This window comes from Mesitornis unicolor, unplaced genomic scaffold (assembly GCF_000695765.1).
Source record: "Mesitornis unicolor isolate BGI_N332 unplaced genomic scaffold, ASM69576v1 scaffold9584, whole genome shotgun sequence".
Lineage (NCBI taxonomy): Eukaryota > Metazoa > Chordata > Aves > Mesitornithiformes > Mesitornithidae > Mesitornis > Mesitornis unicolor.
This window is the reverse complement of record NW_010180775.1, coordinates 58748-76247: the sequence shown is the minus strand read 5'-3', so window position 1 is coordinate 76247 and position 17500 is coordinate 58748. Positions and strand designations below refer to the sequence as shown.

The 17500-nt window shown below is 39.6% G+C and overlaps 1 protein-coding gene across 1 annotated transcript in view; it reads left to right on the top strand.

Moving 5' to 3' along the window:
* RUNX1T1 (runt-related transcription factor 1; translocated to, 1 (cyclin D-related)) overlaps positions 1-17500 on the top strand; it is a 75547-nt gene that overhangs the window by 37809 nt on the left and 20238 nt on the right. The window contains exons 5-8 of the mRNA XM_010183190.1: positions 4399-4580; positions 12196-12446; positions 13655-13740; positions 14385-14586. Of these exons, the coding sequence (XP_010181492.1) occupies positions 4399-4580; positions 12196-12446; positions 13655-13740; positions 14385-14586 (721 nt within the window). The remainder of the gene's footprint in view (positions 1-4398; positions 4581-12195; positions 12447-13654; positions 13741-14384; positions 14587-17500) is intronic.

Here is a 17500-nt window from a genome sequence, read left to right as displayed (position 1 = left end):
GTTCAGCTTAGTAAGTATGGGTAGATGTGAACTGAGAAGATTTCTATGGTTCTGCACCTCCGGGTACGCAGTGGTTGTCTGATGTCAAGAGGGGAGAAGGAGACGTGTTCATACGTGGCTGAACGCTCAAGGCGAGAGTTAGGTACTTGGGTATTTTTAAGGACATGTATTCCCACAGACAAAGTGCCTACAGACTCTGTGGCAGGAAAAAGCCCAAGCTGTCTGCAGAGCAGGGACCAGGTGGAAGGCTTTCTGTAATTCTTGCCAGAGCACCTGGCAAATACACATGATTTTTATATACCTATTTATTGTAGACAAGAACAATCTGGGACCAAATTCAGCTAAGACGCTTTTTGCCTTCAAGACTGTGCTAACGTGGCAATATCACTTCCCAGGACCAGAGCTAGGATCTGGGCTGTGCCCCACAGCATTACCATTGCAAAAGAGATGCTTTTGGGCCTTGCGGTCCCTTCTGTCCCAAAGGCTTGTCCTGAAGCCAGACCTATTTTTTGCTCCCAGCTTCGCTGCTATCTGCTACCTGAACATAGGCAAGTCGCTTCCTGAAACCTTTCACACACTGTATATCCTGTCTGGTCTAGATCCACTAGCAATTGCTAGGTCTACCAAATGCTACGCTGCAGTCAGAAGCCAATATTTGTGCTTCTGCAATAAAGATTCTGGGAAAGGAGCTGCTCTCTACCATGTGTTTGTACAGTGCCTCATGCCAGGGAGTGCTGATCTATTACAGATAAGAAATAGTCATCAAATTGCTTATCTTTCTACCAGTTCTGGTTCAGAGGAAGATAAGAGCATTCACCTGCAGAAACCTTCATTGGCTGGGAGCTTTTTTGTGCACATTTTCTATATTAATATCAAGCAGGATTTAGTCTATTCAATTTAAGTGGTGCATGATGTACATGTTCAGCACTGCCAACACACTGTTTTTCAATAGATGTGCTGTGGATATTTGTTTTAAGCATCAGTATCAATATATGATTTGATGATTTTGAGTTGCTCAGGCTCTCTGAACAAACATTTGCCTCTGTTTAAATAAGTTTTAAAATATGTCTGTAAATAATTTATTTAAATGTGCAATTATAAAAACTTGTATCAAAGCCTAATTGTACTATATTCTAATGAAGCCTTTTTAATTTACATTATAATACTGAGATATTTCTGTTGCTAATGTTTCAAACAAAGTAGGAATGTCCAAAAATGGAAAATTATTGACTAATTACCTGGAATTAAAGCAGCTTTTTGGACCTGTAGTTTCTGCAGGTGCAGAGATAATATTTTCTTTTCTGGTTAGAACAGTTCATTTCAAAGTGGAAAACAGGTCTGACAGCTGGATAAAAATCGTGTTCTCCTCTTCCTGTGTGTGATTATAAAACTGACGGAGGAGGCTAAGAGATTATCTAAGCCTTGAAGGATATAAGGGCCAGGCCACAGTAAGAGTAGGGACATATTCCAGACACTGAAGCACAACATTTTAGGGGACTGTAAGCCAGTACTACCCTGTTTGTGTGCAATCAGTGTTTTTCTAACATATGTATCTGGCTTCTTGTTGAGAACTTGTTTGTATCTCTGACATGCAGAGGTGTCTGCAGGCACCAGTGGTGATGTGGGAGAGACATGCTACTGCACACGGGCAGAACTGCCTCTGCATAAACCTTGTGTCCAAGGCCATTCTGGTTTCGGAGCTTGCATGAGCATGTGTGGGTTGCCTTAGGAGCCTGATCTTTCCCTGCTCACAGTAGGGACAATGTTGGTCCTTCATTCTGCATCCAGCTCCCCCAAAACTAATTCTTGTTGTGTACTGGGGCCATGGTGACCAGAAGCAATCTGTACACTTGACCTAGCCATGGAGAGGTCCCAAATAGTTTTCTTCCAAGAAACCAATTATTTGTTGCTATATGGTTTGATCAGGATTGTTTAGAATAATGTCTCAAGCAGATTGAAAGTACTTGTGTTGAATTAAAAGTTTTCAAATATTGTTGATCTTCACTTTGAGTTTGTCTTTGTCCCAGTGTTACTTCATGCTGCTAGAAACTCAGATTATGAGGCATGTAATTCATAGTAACTTCTAAAAGATTAGGAAACTGAGTATATCCCTGTTTAATACATGTATTAATAGTTTTACATGTCTGTTCTGTGCACTGAAAACATGGTCAATCCATTTAGAATAAAGGATATCTTTAAGTGCAGATCTTTGTGTTCATGGTAGAAGAGCAAGAATGAACATGTCTTTAAGGGAAGGAAAACAAGTAAAATAAATCAAGTTTTGTGCTAGCCAGTTGAAAATTTGGTTATCCCTAGGAGCCTGGTGTGCCCATGTATGAACTGGGTCCCTTTTATTTTGTGATAGTGGATAAGAATAGCAAATGTGTTGTTTTTTCTGTGATTTCACAGAATCACAGAATCACAGAACGTTAGGGATTGGAAGGGACCTCAAAAGATCATCTAGTCCAATCCCCCTGCCGGAGCAGGAACACCTAGATGAGGTTGCACAGGAAGGCGTCCAGGCGGGTTTTGAATGTCTCCAGAGAAGGAGACTCCACAACCTCTCTGGGCAGCCTGTTCCAGTGCTCTGTCACCCTCACTGAGAAGAAGTTTCTCAAATGCAAAGTGGGGACATGTCTACCTCACAGGCATGCTGAGATGTAATGTCACATCTCTCAAGTGTGCACCATTATTAAAATCCTAGGTCGGATCCTATTATTTCTTCCAGGTATTTATTTGTAAATATAAGTAAATTTCTCCCGTCATTTTTTGCCACGTGAGGCAGTTTAGGTAGTTGGGTGTCTTGACTTTGATTCTGTGTGAGCTTTTAGAAAATAACAATGAAATGAAAACAATTAAAAATCCTGCTTACAAAAGCATTCAATATCTTTGTTATATGGTAGCCCTGGACAAAAATGTGACAGATAACTACCAAAATAAGATATTTCTTTGTTACTTTCACAAAATATTTGTGTTCTGTGGAAGTCTGAAAAGACTTCGTGTTATACAGCTGACTGTCTTCCTATGCTATGAATAGCAATTGATGGGCTGGTTGTTTTTTTTTCACTGTTAGAAGGTTCGTATGTACTCGCCCTATTCTAGTATTTTTTGTTGCACAGTGAGTCTACTCTTACAGTACAGCATTTGCCATTGCTATAATGCTAGCAAAGTCATTTACCAAGGTCTGCGCGCAAAACTTTCCAGAACATTGCTTTTTTGTGCTTGGTTTCCTGCACATTAATTTCAAAACTTTTTTGACTTAAGAAATATTTTCCTGGTTTCTTTTTTATTTTAAAAAAAGGATTATTTTTTCCCCTATGGGAGTAATTTCAAAAGCAAAGGGGACCATTGGAGCTCTTTGTCTTATCTCTACTTACTAAGGGTCATGAAATTTAATCCACTACTTGAAAATCCTCAGGCAACAAATCATTGTGCACTAGACATGGAACAAGAGAGGTCAGGGCACATCACCTCATGGCACAAATAAGTAGGTAAGAAATGGCTGGACTATGTTAGTGCTGATGTGTGCGTGTGCTGTAGAGAAAGGAAGATGTTTCCCGGCATGTGTAACTATCTCCCCCGATGTGAAGGTCATACACTTCCACCTTGTCCCAAATGTGGCAAGAGGTATGACTAAATATGACCCCAGTAGATGGGCAAGGTGTGCCACCCAGGGGTCGATGAGCGTTTTCAGTACTCGGTGTCTGAGTCCTGGTACTCTTCAGCCCATGACCCGAGTCCCAGTGGGGCCCTGAGAGGAAAGCTAAAAATACCTCAAGCTACATCTGGCTGGGAGGAGGGTCGTAGCCCTCCTGGTGTTTCACTGAAACCCTGGAACATGAAGTTTCGTTGCAGCCTTTATCTTAATGTGTAACTGCAGGTGTAATGGGAAAGCTGAGGGCAATCCTGCTCTCCCCAAGGCCCTTGATGGATGGTGACTGAGGCAGCTTACAGAGCTGCAGATCCTATGGTTTCAAACAGTTTCTAAGTACTAATTGCAGTCTGAATGAGAAACAAATGTTGAAGAATGATTGTCACTTGTTGACAACTGCTGCTCCATAGGAACTCAGGTTTTGGATAGTAAGAAAGGGGATGAAGTCAGCCAGGGCACTGTTTTTTCTGTTTTTAGAGATGTCGAGCTCAGACCTGGCTTTCTCACAGCATTAACAATTTTCTTTCCCATTTTCAGTAAACTCCCATCCTTTCATGCATGCTTACCGCACCCATGACCTGATCCTGTAGTGGGGCTGCCTGCTTTCAGGCAGCAAACCACAACGAACCTCACCTTCCAACAGGTGCATCTCAGAGCAGGCTTTCCTTTGATTTCTCATTTTGCTGCTCCGTCTCTGTTGAAGCTGGCTGTAAGCCGCCCTCTTAACACGTGCACTGCTCTTGCAGGCCAATCTGCCCCTGCTGCAGCGGGAGCTGCTGCACTGTGCAAGGCTAGCCAAGCAGAACCCAGCCCAGTACCTCGCCCAGCACGAACAGCTGCTTCTGGATGCCAGCACCACCTCACCTGTTGACTCCTCAGAGCTGCTTCTCGATGTGAACGAAAACGGGAAGAGGCGAACTCCAGACAGGTGAGCACCGCTGCACCTTTCATGCCCAGCTCGGAAATGTCTTGTGGGTGCACTAGCAAGGGGGGAGTGTGTGAGTGGGTGCCTGGGGCAAACAGGGATGGTGTTCCCTGGGTGCAGGTCCTACCCTTGTTACAGCTGTGCAATGGCCAAATTACTCTTGTGTATGTGTGTATGCATGTGTACATGTGTGTATATTAAAAATGTGTCTTTTTGTACAAAATATATGTGAACACATGGACTCCGGCAGCCTGAGGATGTGCTGTGGTCGCATCTCCATAGAGATAATACTGGCCAGCCAGTACCATGCTAACTATTTGGTGCGTAGTATTTCTATGCAGCATAAAGTGGTTATCAGCACATCACTCCAGGTCCATTTGCAGGTCCTTCATATATGAGGTTTTGCTGGAGTAAATATGGGGAAAGTGGCAAGGCACTCACATTGAGAAATACAAGGCAAGCTCTGGAGTACAGTCAGAGCTTTGACTCCTCTGGTTGTGCCATGTTTCAATATCCATATATCCAGTATCCATAAGGGTATTTCTTCCAAACAGAAGAAATGTTCACTGGGATCTATTTTATTGTTGAGCTCAGAAAAAAGAGTCTATGCAGAAACAGGGTGAGCAGTCATGCGTTTGCCAAGTACAGTACCTTCAGCGATATGGAACAGTTTAATCTTTTTCTTATTTGAATAAAGTTGCATTTGTTTAACGTTACAAGAAGATTACTCTCGTGGTTATTTATTTTTAACTGTATTCCTGCAGTAGTGTTAGAAATTTAGCTAGCATATAAAATGTTACCTGTGAGAGGCCCAAATATTGGATTTTTCTTCATTTTATTTGTCATTGACTTTATAGTGTAGAAAACTCTTTTAATGCTGTTTTGCCAAATGCCACTACCTGCATTGGACAAGCCATTGCAAGAGTCCTGGTTATCCTTTGAATGAAAAAGATGAAGATTTGTAAAGTCGAGAAGGTTTGCAAGTTTGTAGAGGTGACATTTTTATATAGGGACAGGTCATGATAGCACAACACTTATGGAGAAAACACAGCCTGAAAGTTCCTGAGGCTGGTATGAAAGTCAGATATTAATGATGTAGATGCAAGATCTTGAAAATGTCTGCATAGTAAAACTTTTAAGATACTCAGAGCCAGAATTGAGCAGTAAAAAATAAATAGGATATTAGATAGATGAAAAGGTGAAAGTATGTTGCTTTAGATTATGTTTCAGGGAAATCTCTGTGGACCAGTGAGAAAATAAAGATACCAGCAGAGAAACCCTTTTCCATATACTCTCTTTTCGCTGTTTTTTTCTGACAGCTAGACCGAACTGAAACAGCCATCGGTGTTAACACAAACCTGCTAACTGCATCGAAGAAAGATGATTAATTTTCAGACATTTTCTATGTAGTCTCTTACTCCATGCAAAGAGATAACATTCCAAAGCTAAAATTTAACTCCCTGGGGCAGATCTGCTGCGTGACCTCAGTCTTTGCAGAGTGGTGTACCAAAATGTCTATTACAAAGGCTTCTTAGAATCTTATGCATCTTGTGAATAACTTAAATATCACCATGCTGAAGTCCAGTGTCAGTAGCAGACACCGTGTTTTTCCTACAAACAGGTAGACACACATTAAATTATCTCATAAGCCCTTGAGGTCTTGCTTGACAGAGAATACACAGGAGAAGAGGGATGTGCATTCCTGACAACTCTAGATTACTTTTCTTTCTGTTAATAGAGAGCAATATTACTCACTTCTCCCATAAGGCCACAAAGGTGAAATGGGCAATAAAATACTTATTTTGTTTTAATTCCTTAGCATTCTGGAATAATAATTCCCCACTTTGAGACGCGGTTCGTCAATGCTAGATTTTGGTTATTTTGTAATATATACAGTCTCACCTATGGTACTTTTAGTCCTGGTTGTGTGGGAGGAGATGGGTGGTGCAGGTGAAGACTGGTACAAGAACTTAGTGATGAAAAGACCCTGCGTTAGGCTTACAGCAAAAAGGACATAGGTGTAGCCTATAAGGGGACTGGCAGACAGAAGAATATTGAATTTTAAAGTCAGCCTTCATATTTTAATTACAACTGAGGCCTTGACCTAGATTTAAGTCTAGTTTGTGGTTTTTTCTCTCAGTGTTTCTTTTTAGTTAAAATACATGGGTGCTCTTGAAACTCAGAAGTCTCTGTTTGTGAGCAAGTGCCTCTGCCTTCACAACTGAAGCCTCAAGCTCTGTCCAGCTCGGGGAGTCTTCAGTTCCTCTCCATGTAGTAATGCAGCTTTTGGGGCAAGGAGTAGACCATTTAACTCTCAGTGTTGTGGGTAAGACCATGTATTTTAATTCCCAGGGCCCAGGGAGAGTCTGTAATGTGGGCTGTCCCACCAGCCTGCATACTCCAAGGTACTAAAGCTGTCAGCCAGCAGCCTCTGTCGACTGCTGCTTGAAATTGGGCTCCTCAGTTCTGGGGAAGTGGCATTTCAGAGAAACATACCCTTGCTTTTTTGACCCTGCGATTCTTTGCGGTCATGAACGACCTGAAAACACTGCCCAGCTCGCCCACTGGAACGGTGTCTTGAGCTTAAAAAATCAGTTGTTGTTTTCAATATCACAGAACCCTGTCACTGGTTAGTCACACGTATTTCTCTGTTGACTATCTTTAAAGCTATACAGAAAAAGCTACTCCTACAGTAGTTTTGGCTGTACCAAGTTCAATGGAGTTGTTTTGTGCACTCACAGATTTAGTAAAAGATCGTGCCAGAAAGACACTTAAATTTACTAAATGAGAGTTTGGATATGTTTTAATTTGAATAATGTAAGTAAATCAACCACAAAAAAACTGTCCTAAGAGTCAGAGTATGCCTATACTGAGTGAGTATTGAAACCAAATACTTGTCTGGCTTTATACTCATTACACCATTAATTATTTTACTTGTTTACAGAGGAGCAGGAGGAAACATCTGGGAATAAATACACCTTTTGTTTAGGTATCTTAAATAGTCTTCAAATATACTAATAATAATACAGTGGAAGATATAAGGCATCCTTTAAGAGGAGGGTTTGCTGTGACTGTTGCTAGAATATGGAAAAAAAATACTAAAAGGCAACATCTTTCCAGGAGAACTAAATGCAGTTGGAATAATTTTGTTTGGAGATATGCCTCTCACTAAGGTAAACTGTGGTATCATTTTCACTTCACAAGGGATATGATACAGATATATATGTGTGTGTGTACATATAGACATTGTATGTAATGTGTATCTAATATATATCTCTCTCTCTTGTATATAGATTGTGTGTATTTATATGATGCATACATATATACACACATTCTTCCATATTTACATTTTTCTTTTGGACACAGGTAACCGCATACTGTTGGTTCCAGTAAAGGTAAAATACAGTAAGGGATTAGGCAAAGGAAGTGGAAGGTGTGTGTTGTGCATAACCACACCCACCTCCTGATATTTTGTTAAAGAAAATCCTCGTACAGTAATATTTTTCTGCTTATAAATTCAGAATGTGTTTTGCATACGCATTTTCCAGTTCTGGTTGTTTATCTGCATATCCAAATCTACTGTATGTGAGGTTTTATAGAGCAATCTGACAGCAGCCTTCGTGTTTTACTGAATGTTTTCTTGGTGCATATGGTCTGACACGGATGAGCAACCACAGTGAGATTTTGGAGTCTATTAAACTAGCTCATTAAAAAGATCAATCTGTTTCTGTAATAACACTGGGATCCATCAGTCACTGCAAGAGAGAAAAACTGACACCTGAGGAGACAACACCATTTTGGTAATTTGTTTGTGACATGTCATGAACAAAGTGTTCGCTATAGTTTGTTTACAACTTTTGGAGTGTACATTCTACTGTAGTAAAGCAAAGGAACTTGGACCAGTGTGAGTTTTTATTTTGGTGAATGAATGCTTAGTTATAAATAGCATGATTTTAAATACATTAAACACAAAAGACTTTTTGCTAATTAGTCATCCTTTGAGCTTGCTGGGAAGGGCTGTATGGCACATACACGTGTCATGTAGTGACTACATTTATGACGGCTCCCTACAAACTGGATACAGGATAGCAAAAAAATCTGTTAGAATAGCTCTAATGTTGAGTGAGAAGAAAACAAAAGTGACCATGATTGTTTTTTGACTTCAGAAAGTGTTCCTTGTAACCCATGTACAAATATGAGAAATTATAACATAATTTTCTTAATATGAACTGTTAGCAAGGCAATATTAATATTTTCTGTAACATGTTATTATAAACAAGTATTTTATTTCCAGCAAAGCATTATCACTTGTTTGGTCATCAAGACATTATTGGTGGGAGTCCAATTTAAATCAAAGCACCTTGCACAGAGAGTAGATGAACAGCTTTGCCTCTTTCTTGCAAGCTGACCTCAGTGTTCTTTGAAATTGGTGTAGTACCCTTAATCAGGTGAAACTTAATTTCCAGCCAAGGCAGTTTTGCATGGTCAGGTTTCATACCCAGGAAATTATCCATATATTGCAATAATTTAAAACTGAAATGATAACCTAAGAAACAACATAAAGTCTATTAAATGGGTACAGACTAATGACTGGTATATCTTCTGCTACCTTTAATCTGAGTAAATCATGGCTCCCCTTGCATGTTTATAGCTGAAAGATCCCATCTTTATCATATTGCAAATTTTCCAAACGGCAGTGTTGATTTATGTGCACCTCAAGGAAAATGTGACCGATAGGAGCAAGAATAAAAACAAAACAAAACAAGAAAATGTGTCAGTTAGGCATATTCAGTGTTATTCCCTCTCCACAAATTCTTTTTGCTTTGCAAACTTAAATGGATCACATAAAAATCAGGTGAACTCAGATGAAAATTGTGGTGGTTCTGGATTAGGAGCTAGTACTCACACGAGTCTGCCACTTACTGTGAAACAGTAGCGCTGCCTCGGGCACCTGGGGAAATGCTGCTGTCCCGAGGGGGTGAGACCTGGGAGAAGGAGCAGGGCTGAGCTCAGAAGCAGAACAGTTGAGTTCAGGGCATCTGAATTACACCACTCTTCAGTACGCAACTGTCTTGTCTTTTATCACTATATTCAGATACAGTAGATTTGCTGGTGATTCCTGTTCTGGTGAGACTTTGGAAATTGTTACCTTTTTATGTACTTTATATAGTCTAAACCACTAAATGAGTTTATGTACAGTCTCATTCTAGTATTCTGCTAAGTTGTTTGTTTGATCAGTGCAGAAAATACAGCAACAAATTGTATAATTAAGGTTTTAGCATACAGAAAAGACCTGAGAGCCCTTACCCAGCATAATAGCAAAAATAGGAATTTCAGGAAATGTGTTTTCAGTGGTAAGGTTACTTTCTATGTTAGCTAAACTCGGGGCTCTAGAAAAAAATGGATATGCTGGCATGTTGTCCAAACTAATGCAGTGCATTCCAGTTAACGTAATTAAGTACAAAACATTCTTTAAAAAAACACAGAAGTACCTGTACAATAAGATGCAAATATGTACATTTGTATGAAAAATACATAATTTTAACGTGTAATTATAGGAAAGGAAAATTAGATTCCTACTTGTAACAGTTTTCTGGTTTGCTTTTCCTACACTGAGTGATCAAAAAAGTCAAGTTACTTAGTTATTTACAGTTTCTGATTTTAGAGAGCAACTGTAACATTGAAGAACTTGGCAAATAAATAGCTTGGCTTGTACATACAGTAAAGTCCATATCTTGCTTGCATAGTATTTTTACAATTGAAAGACCTGGACATTGAGTTTGAGTAGATATGTGCAAAGGAAACACACACCAGCAACCAAATACAAAGCACATCTTTGAGAGCTGTCAAAAACATCTCTACCCACTGGGAGTTATTGCAAGCAGTTCCATTGTGCCAAAAGTCATTCAAAATATATGAAGGTCCTCAGGTTTTCACTGTCAATCTGAATTTGCTTTGGAACAAGGTGCATGCTTCACTTTTAACAAAGTATGTCTTTTATATCCCTGCCCAAAATTAGAACAGCTGTCCTGCTGTTTTGGTCAAAAGTTCTCCCCTCTTTGCTGAGTGAAGATGTAATAAAATATCTATACCTGCAGCTTCTTCATTAGTGACTGTGGTGAGGTCCCTGGAAAATCTCTTTGCTCATCCTGAAAATGGTGCTACCCATCTTGTAATTTCTTGATGGCAATTGCAAGATCTTACTTTGATCTTCTCTGCCAGTGGATATTGGTAAAGATTTGGTTTCATTCTTGTTCTCATTGACATTATAGGAGAACTAGTTGAGGGGCCACAATTAATATATTTGGTGTTTCTCCACAGACAGTCTCTTGGGGTTTATTGGTCTGTGGGGGAGGGCTTGGTGAAGGGCAGTTGTGGCAAACAAGGGGCAAACAAGAAAATGAAATAAAATTTACCTTCCTCTCAAAGTGACAAAAACCAGTGCTATTACTAGGAAGATACATTATGCCTTCCATAAATCACTGAGGAGAAAGTTCTCTTAAAAAGGCTGGACTGTATCAGCTGTTTAATAAAAGTTTTTGGAAGGAAGGGATGCAACCTTAACAGATTGCAATATTTATATCTAATAACCTTTCTGTTCAAGGCTAATGTTCTGTGGGTTTTCTTCATTCCAGTGGTAAAAAAATACCCATTCTTCAGTGAAATGCAGCTTCTCTAAAAGGAGTTGTGAACCTGTTGAAGTAACTCTAGCCTTTTTTATTTTATTTTAATGGAAAATGAGTTCACTGTGAGTTCCAGGTTCTCAGGCAGAGGTGCAAAGTAGAGACTTCTTTGGAAATAGCTCATTCTGAATGGAATTAATGAGTATCTAGAATATAAACATCTGCCTTTCTCCCTGATAACTTTCCGAAGTTACCTGAGCATACAAGCCCTGTATAAGAGCAATGGAGTGGGAAATCTTGAGGGTTATTGAGGACTTAAGTTTAACCTCATCTTCCTGCAAAATTAGTGACAGGCACAGCACCTTTGACTGAAATAGCCCAGATGGTATAAAAATCTCTGAAGGAAACATTTCTCATCACCTAGAGTCACTCTTGCCCAAAGTCTTGTAGTGACACTGCTCTTGATGGGAGCTCATCGTGGCATTTCTGTATAGCTGACCCACAGCATATTGACACGCATTCCCTTAAGACTGTGTGCTATCTTCTTGGAAAAAACCCACATTTCTTTAACTGTAAATTTGCCCTAGTCACTATACGCTATAGCATTCCTACTGAAAGCAGGAATATCTCAGCCTGTAGCTTCATGTGTCAGTTGATTGTTGCAGCTCTGCAGTTACATGTATTGTATATCCATCCCATCAGTTCGTGATTTTGGCAAGTGCTGCTCCCTCTCCAGCCCAGCCCTTTAAGCCGCTTCATCCGGCGGCTCACCCTGCTATAGTATTTCTCAGGTTACTGGGATAGTTAGACAAGGTAATGTGTCCCGTGTATATTTTGAACAAGCAGTGTTATGAAATGTTCTGCAACACCACACATTTGGAGTGAAGTGAGAGAATAAGCTTTAGTTCCTGAAGCTGCATGTGTAGGCAGGGGTGTGACTTCCTGAGCGGCTCTGCCTGCTGAGTGAATTAAAGTGCCTTTGCTTTGTTTTTCAGAACCAAAGAAAACGGCTTTGACAGAGAGCCTTTGCACTCAGAGCATCCAAGCAAGCGGCCCTGCACTATTAGCCCAGGCCAGCGGTACAGTCCAAATAATGGCTTATCTTATCAGCCCAATGGTCTGCCTCATCCCACCCCACCTCCACCTCAGCATTATCGTTTGGATGATATGGCCATTGCCCACCACTACAGGGACTCATACAGACACCCCAACCACAGGGACCTCAGGGACAGAAACAGACCTATGGGTAAGGCATGTTGATTTTCTGCACTGGTTTTCTTTTAGGTTTCCTTTTTCTGTGTAATGATATTTTGTATTTTGAACAAGATTGGGGTTTTTTTTCTGATTAAATATGACTGCTGTTCAGATGTAGCCTTTTTAGATGTTTGTCCATCTAGCTGCTTCTAATGGCCTTATTTCATATTTATACTTATAAAAGTGGATTGAATTCTGTCTTCACTACACTCTAAAACAAAAGAGTCAGAAGGAGGAGGAAGCCATGCTTTCACAGCTGTAGGTGACATGGACACTTGGGTGGCTGGCGGGCAAGAGTCTTTTATTTTTCTTTTAATGCCACATTTGCGACAATGACAACATTGATATAACATGTTTTCAGCTTAGACTTGAGGAAAGCCTCTGGAGAAGTGTTTTGTGTGTGACATCTCAAGAGTGCGCTGCAGCATGGGGGGTCTGCAGAAGATGCGAACAGCAGAAGCACCAACCACACCCTGGGCAGCACATTTTGGTTTAACGGGATGTCTGATGCTCTTGGATTTGCCTGGCTTTCTTCACATCTGCACTTACTATTCTTCCTTGTTTTAAACAAATCTTCAATAGAAGAGGAACATTTACAGATATTCAGCATCTGTATAGAGGAGGCTAAACAAGGAGCAAGTGTCGGTTCCTCTTGAGTGTTGATAATAAATACAGACTTAGTTGTATCATGTTGTCAGCTGCTCTGATATATGTGCTACATTTTAACCACATGTTGTTTAAACATCTGTGAAGAGATGAACCCTTAATGATGCTCTGTTGACATGGTAGTAATTACTGCATTTGGTGAAATAACATTGAGTTTATAGTAATATTTTTTCCACTCTGAAGTACAATTAGTATTCAATACACTGAGTTACCAAATAGTTGTCTTGCTGACTTTTTGAAGTAGTGCAAATGAAGAAAGGGTTATATCCATATTTGAGAGGTCATCTTGCAACCTACAGAACTTGCAGAATTGGAGACATTGAGTAAAACAGTAGCATCTTGTGTGAGGAAAAGTGCTAAAAATAACTTGGAAGTTTTTATGCATCCATTTATTTTTGTGTGTGGCGTGCCTGATACTAGACTAGGTAATGTATGATATATTTGCCTGATAGGCTCTTCTCCCTCTCACCTCTCCCCAACCTCATTCCTAGAGGTCTCCCAACATTGTAAACATGATTTACTCCTTTTTGGCAGGGTTGCATGGCACACGTCAAGAAGAAATGATTGATCACAGGCTAACAGACAGAGAATGGGCAGAAGAGTGGAAACACCTTGACCATGTAAGGGCTAAATGTACTCTTATGTATAATTGTCTCAAAGGGAACTTTCTAAGACAGGAAATTAATTTTTTTCTTTTAAAACAAATCTGAATCCAAGGACAAGTTTTGAAAGTGTACAAAAGTACAAGTGTTGGTGGTTAAATCAGAGGGCTTGATATTCCCCATTAGGTAGCTCATTCCAGGCCTTGCTGTTAAGTGCCTACTGCAGTATCCTAGGTATTACAGGCTGCCCTGGAGGAATGGACTTTGCTCTATAAACTCTGGACAGGCTGGATTTTTTCTTTGAACTTATTAGCTCTTATAGCATTTGTAGGCATCAGTTCTGGACCAGATCTCTTGGCCTCTGTGGTGGCATGTAATACTAGTCGTGGGACTCCAGTCTGTTCAGTCTTTTCCTCCTTGTCTTCAGTCTTTTCCCTAGAAATCTGTATCTGTACAGTTTAGGATCACCAGTTAAACAGGAAGGGATTGTCATTCGTAAAACAAGACTAGAATTTTTCAGCTGTATTTGAGATAGCAGGGAGAGACTCCTTTATTATTAAAACCCCAGCACTCAGGACATTAATGTTTTCTTTATTTTTCTGTCAGTTTATTAATAGAATGTTCTTTTTTTGTTTCTCTGCTCCATCCACCACTGTGAATAGCTGTTAAACTGCATAATGGACATGGTGGAAAAAACTAGGCGATCTCTCACTGTACTACGGCGATGTCAAGAAGCAGACCGTGAGGAGCTTAATTACTGGATACGGCGGTACAGTGATGCAGAAGATTTAAAAAAAGGCAGTAACAGCAGCAGTAGTCATTCCAGACAACAGAGTCCAGTGAATCCAGATCCCGTTACATTAGGTACAGTATCCTCATTAAAAATTGTTTACTGTTCCTCTTTCAGCTCAGCTAAGGGCTAGATGAAGTTTGTACTTGTTCTTTTGATTCTTCTTCCATGATAGTGATGAAATATGTATTTCTACTGACTACTAAATTAGCTATAACTCTTTTGCACTAATAGACATGTTTACATGTGGAATAGTTTAGGTTTTTGGATGATGCTTGGTAATTTGCTTTCCATTCAGCAATGTCTGAGTCATGGAGGGGCAGGACAGACTGTCAGGTAGGGATGGCAGAGCAGTGAGATGTGCACTGATTCTCCATCCCTTCCATCTCGCTCCCTCGCCTGCTTGATTAAGGAAATCCGTTGGTGCTTCTGGATTGTTAACACTGTGAAACCAAGGGCTTTCACCTTCTTGAATCAAATGGCTTAACTTGGAAGTTTTCTTTCTAAGGAAATTAAGGGAGTTATAAAGCCTATGGGTGCTTCTTAGCTGTACTTGGTTTCCATGTAAGAAAGAACACCTAGGATGCCCTCAGCCATGCACAAATGATCCTTCTGGTCTGTGTCCACTGCTGTGTGTCTGAGCTCCTGTGGATACTGCTTGCTGTGTAGCTACCCAGAGCTGCTCAGAGCTCGGCTCAAGCAGTAAAGCCCACTTACAAGGAGCAGACCAAGCAGTTGGACTTTCACCCCATTCAGACCTTCACAGCCACACTGCACAATACTTTACACAGCTACCAAAAGATAACTGTGCTGTATAGAAACAAGCTTTTATTTTGTGGGCTTTCTGTAATATGTTAATGTATTGGCCTACTTCTACCCCATCACCACATTTTTATGGCAGGTGTGGTAAAAAACCACAGCTTGGTGATGCCTTTTTATTTTTCTCTGCTCTTACAAAGAGAACAGCAAACAGTGATTGCTTGTCTAATATTTATCTTGCAAAAATAAATTGTCCATATCAAATGTCATCTACTCAAAATCATCGTAAACGGTGGTCATTAGTAGAATTGCATGTGTATGTTATTTTGCAACTGTATTTTATTTAAAGCTTCATTTTCCTTTTTCCCTTAAGAAAAACTTACTAAATCTACAATCTATTTAATTGCAAATAGAAAAACAAATCTAATGCCCTCTCCATCTTCATCTTGGTCCATCTCTAGAGTTCTTACTGTAATATTTAGTGCATCTTGATAACAAACCAACCTTTTTGTGTGTGTGTGTGCGTGTAATGATCTGAGCCAATAGCTCTATAAATTAGCTTCAGTCAGTGAAAGGAAGGGTTATGGAAATGCTGTTCCCAACTTCACTAATAAGTCTAGTCCCTAGAGGAGCCCTTCTCAGAAGGAAGCATTCACGTAATGGCTTGTAGGAATAATGTTAAATGTAATGTAAAGAAAGACTTGTAAATACAACGTCTGAAATGTCGATCCCACCTGCAGCTTCGGGAAGAACGCTTGTGAGGAAACCCGTAGATCAAAAGCAGTGGTATCCATCTCTAGTAAAGCTATGATGCAAAAAAAGCCAGGCCACGCGGTGCTTCTAAGTACAGTTAGTAGGTAAAAAAAAAAGAAAGAAAGTGGAGTTTTTATAATTACCGGAGAGAAACTGTAGCTCAAGACGTTCATCAAAACTTATAGATAATAGTACATTCCAAACAAAATAGTCATAACCACAACAACAGCAACAAAAACATAAGATTAGATCCCTATATTATCATTTTGTTTATGCAGTTGTCAAGATGAAGTCTTGGAAACATCAAAGTCTGCTTACAAAGACATTATACAGTACAGCCTTTGGCATTGGACCACACCAGTCACCTCTGCAGTACCATGGGGTATAACTAAACTGGTTGGCTTGAGTCCATTTCAATTTTAACATGTCCATTTTGGTTATTTCCGTTTAAAAACTACTTCCCTAGACTCATGGACATGAAACTTGGATCACTTCAGTGATGTAGCATCCATGTCAATCATAAATATTGAGAAGAAATGCTTTTATGTCTTGACATGTAAGTCAGAAAATACTTACTTAGGACTCTATGGCAAGGTAATCCTTACATTTCCTCAAATCTGGTAGTAATGTAGTTAAAAGAATTACATTCAGAGGTATAATAAAATTGAAGCAGTGTCTGTGAGCCTTGAGATGCTGTTTTGCTTGGGGGTTTTTATTTTAGCTTCAAAATGAAGAGGAAAGGGTTGAAAAATTCCTCCAATATTTTAATTAATGTACCACAACATGTAAATATTAGGTTTTTTGCTTCAGGGATTCTAAATGTCAGTGATTCCCCTTTGTACTTTTTTTTTAATGAGGTAATCCACCCTTTAAATCCATCTTGTCATCTCCACTAGCAAGTGGAAAAAAAAGGGGGGCATATGGGTACATTGTCTGTGCCTTTGTTTCTTTTACTTTACGATTAAAATATCATCATTGAAGTGGTAAGTTCTCACTATAAACATTATGCATGGTCTTCATAGATAGCTCTTGTTGAAAAACTCTTGAGCTGAAACTTAGCATAGATAGTTTGAGTCCAGAAGAAAATTAAGAAAATTCTGGTCATCATTATGAACCAGCAGTCCTTTTTTCTGCCAGAGATTTTTGTGCTTCTTTTAATTTGACATCCCTGTAAATCCTGTTGAGATTGACAGTTCACAGTGTCTGATCAATATTTTTCTGTTGATATTTTTAATTAAGAAATCAAATGAAATATTTGATCATTCATTTTAATGCAGTGTAATCCAATATACGCATTAGCCAGCTACAACACGTTACAAGCTCTCATTATTCTCCGAGAGCGTGCTGAAGGTAAGATGGGTCCATTCTTTCCAGTCTGAATAATACATGTTTATGAAAGTCTAAAAATTACTCAGACTTTATATATATTCACTTGATGAACTGTAATGGCCTATGAAGTGAATAATACATCATCCA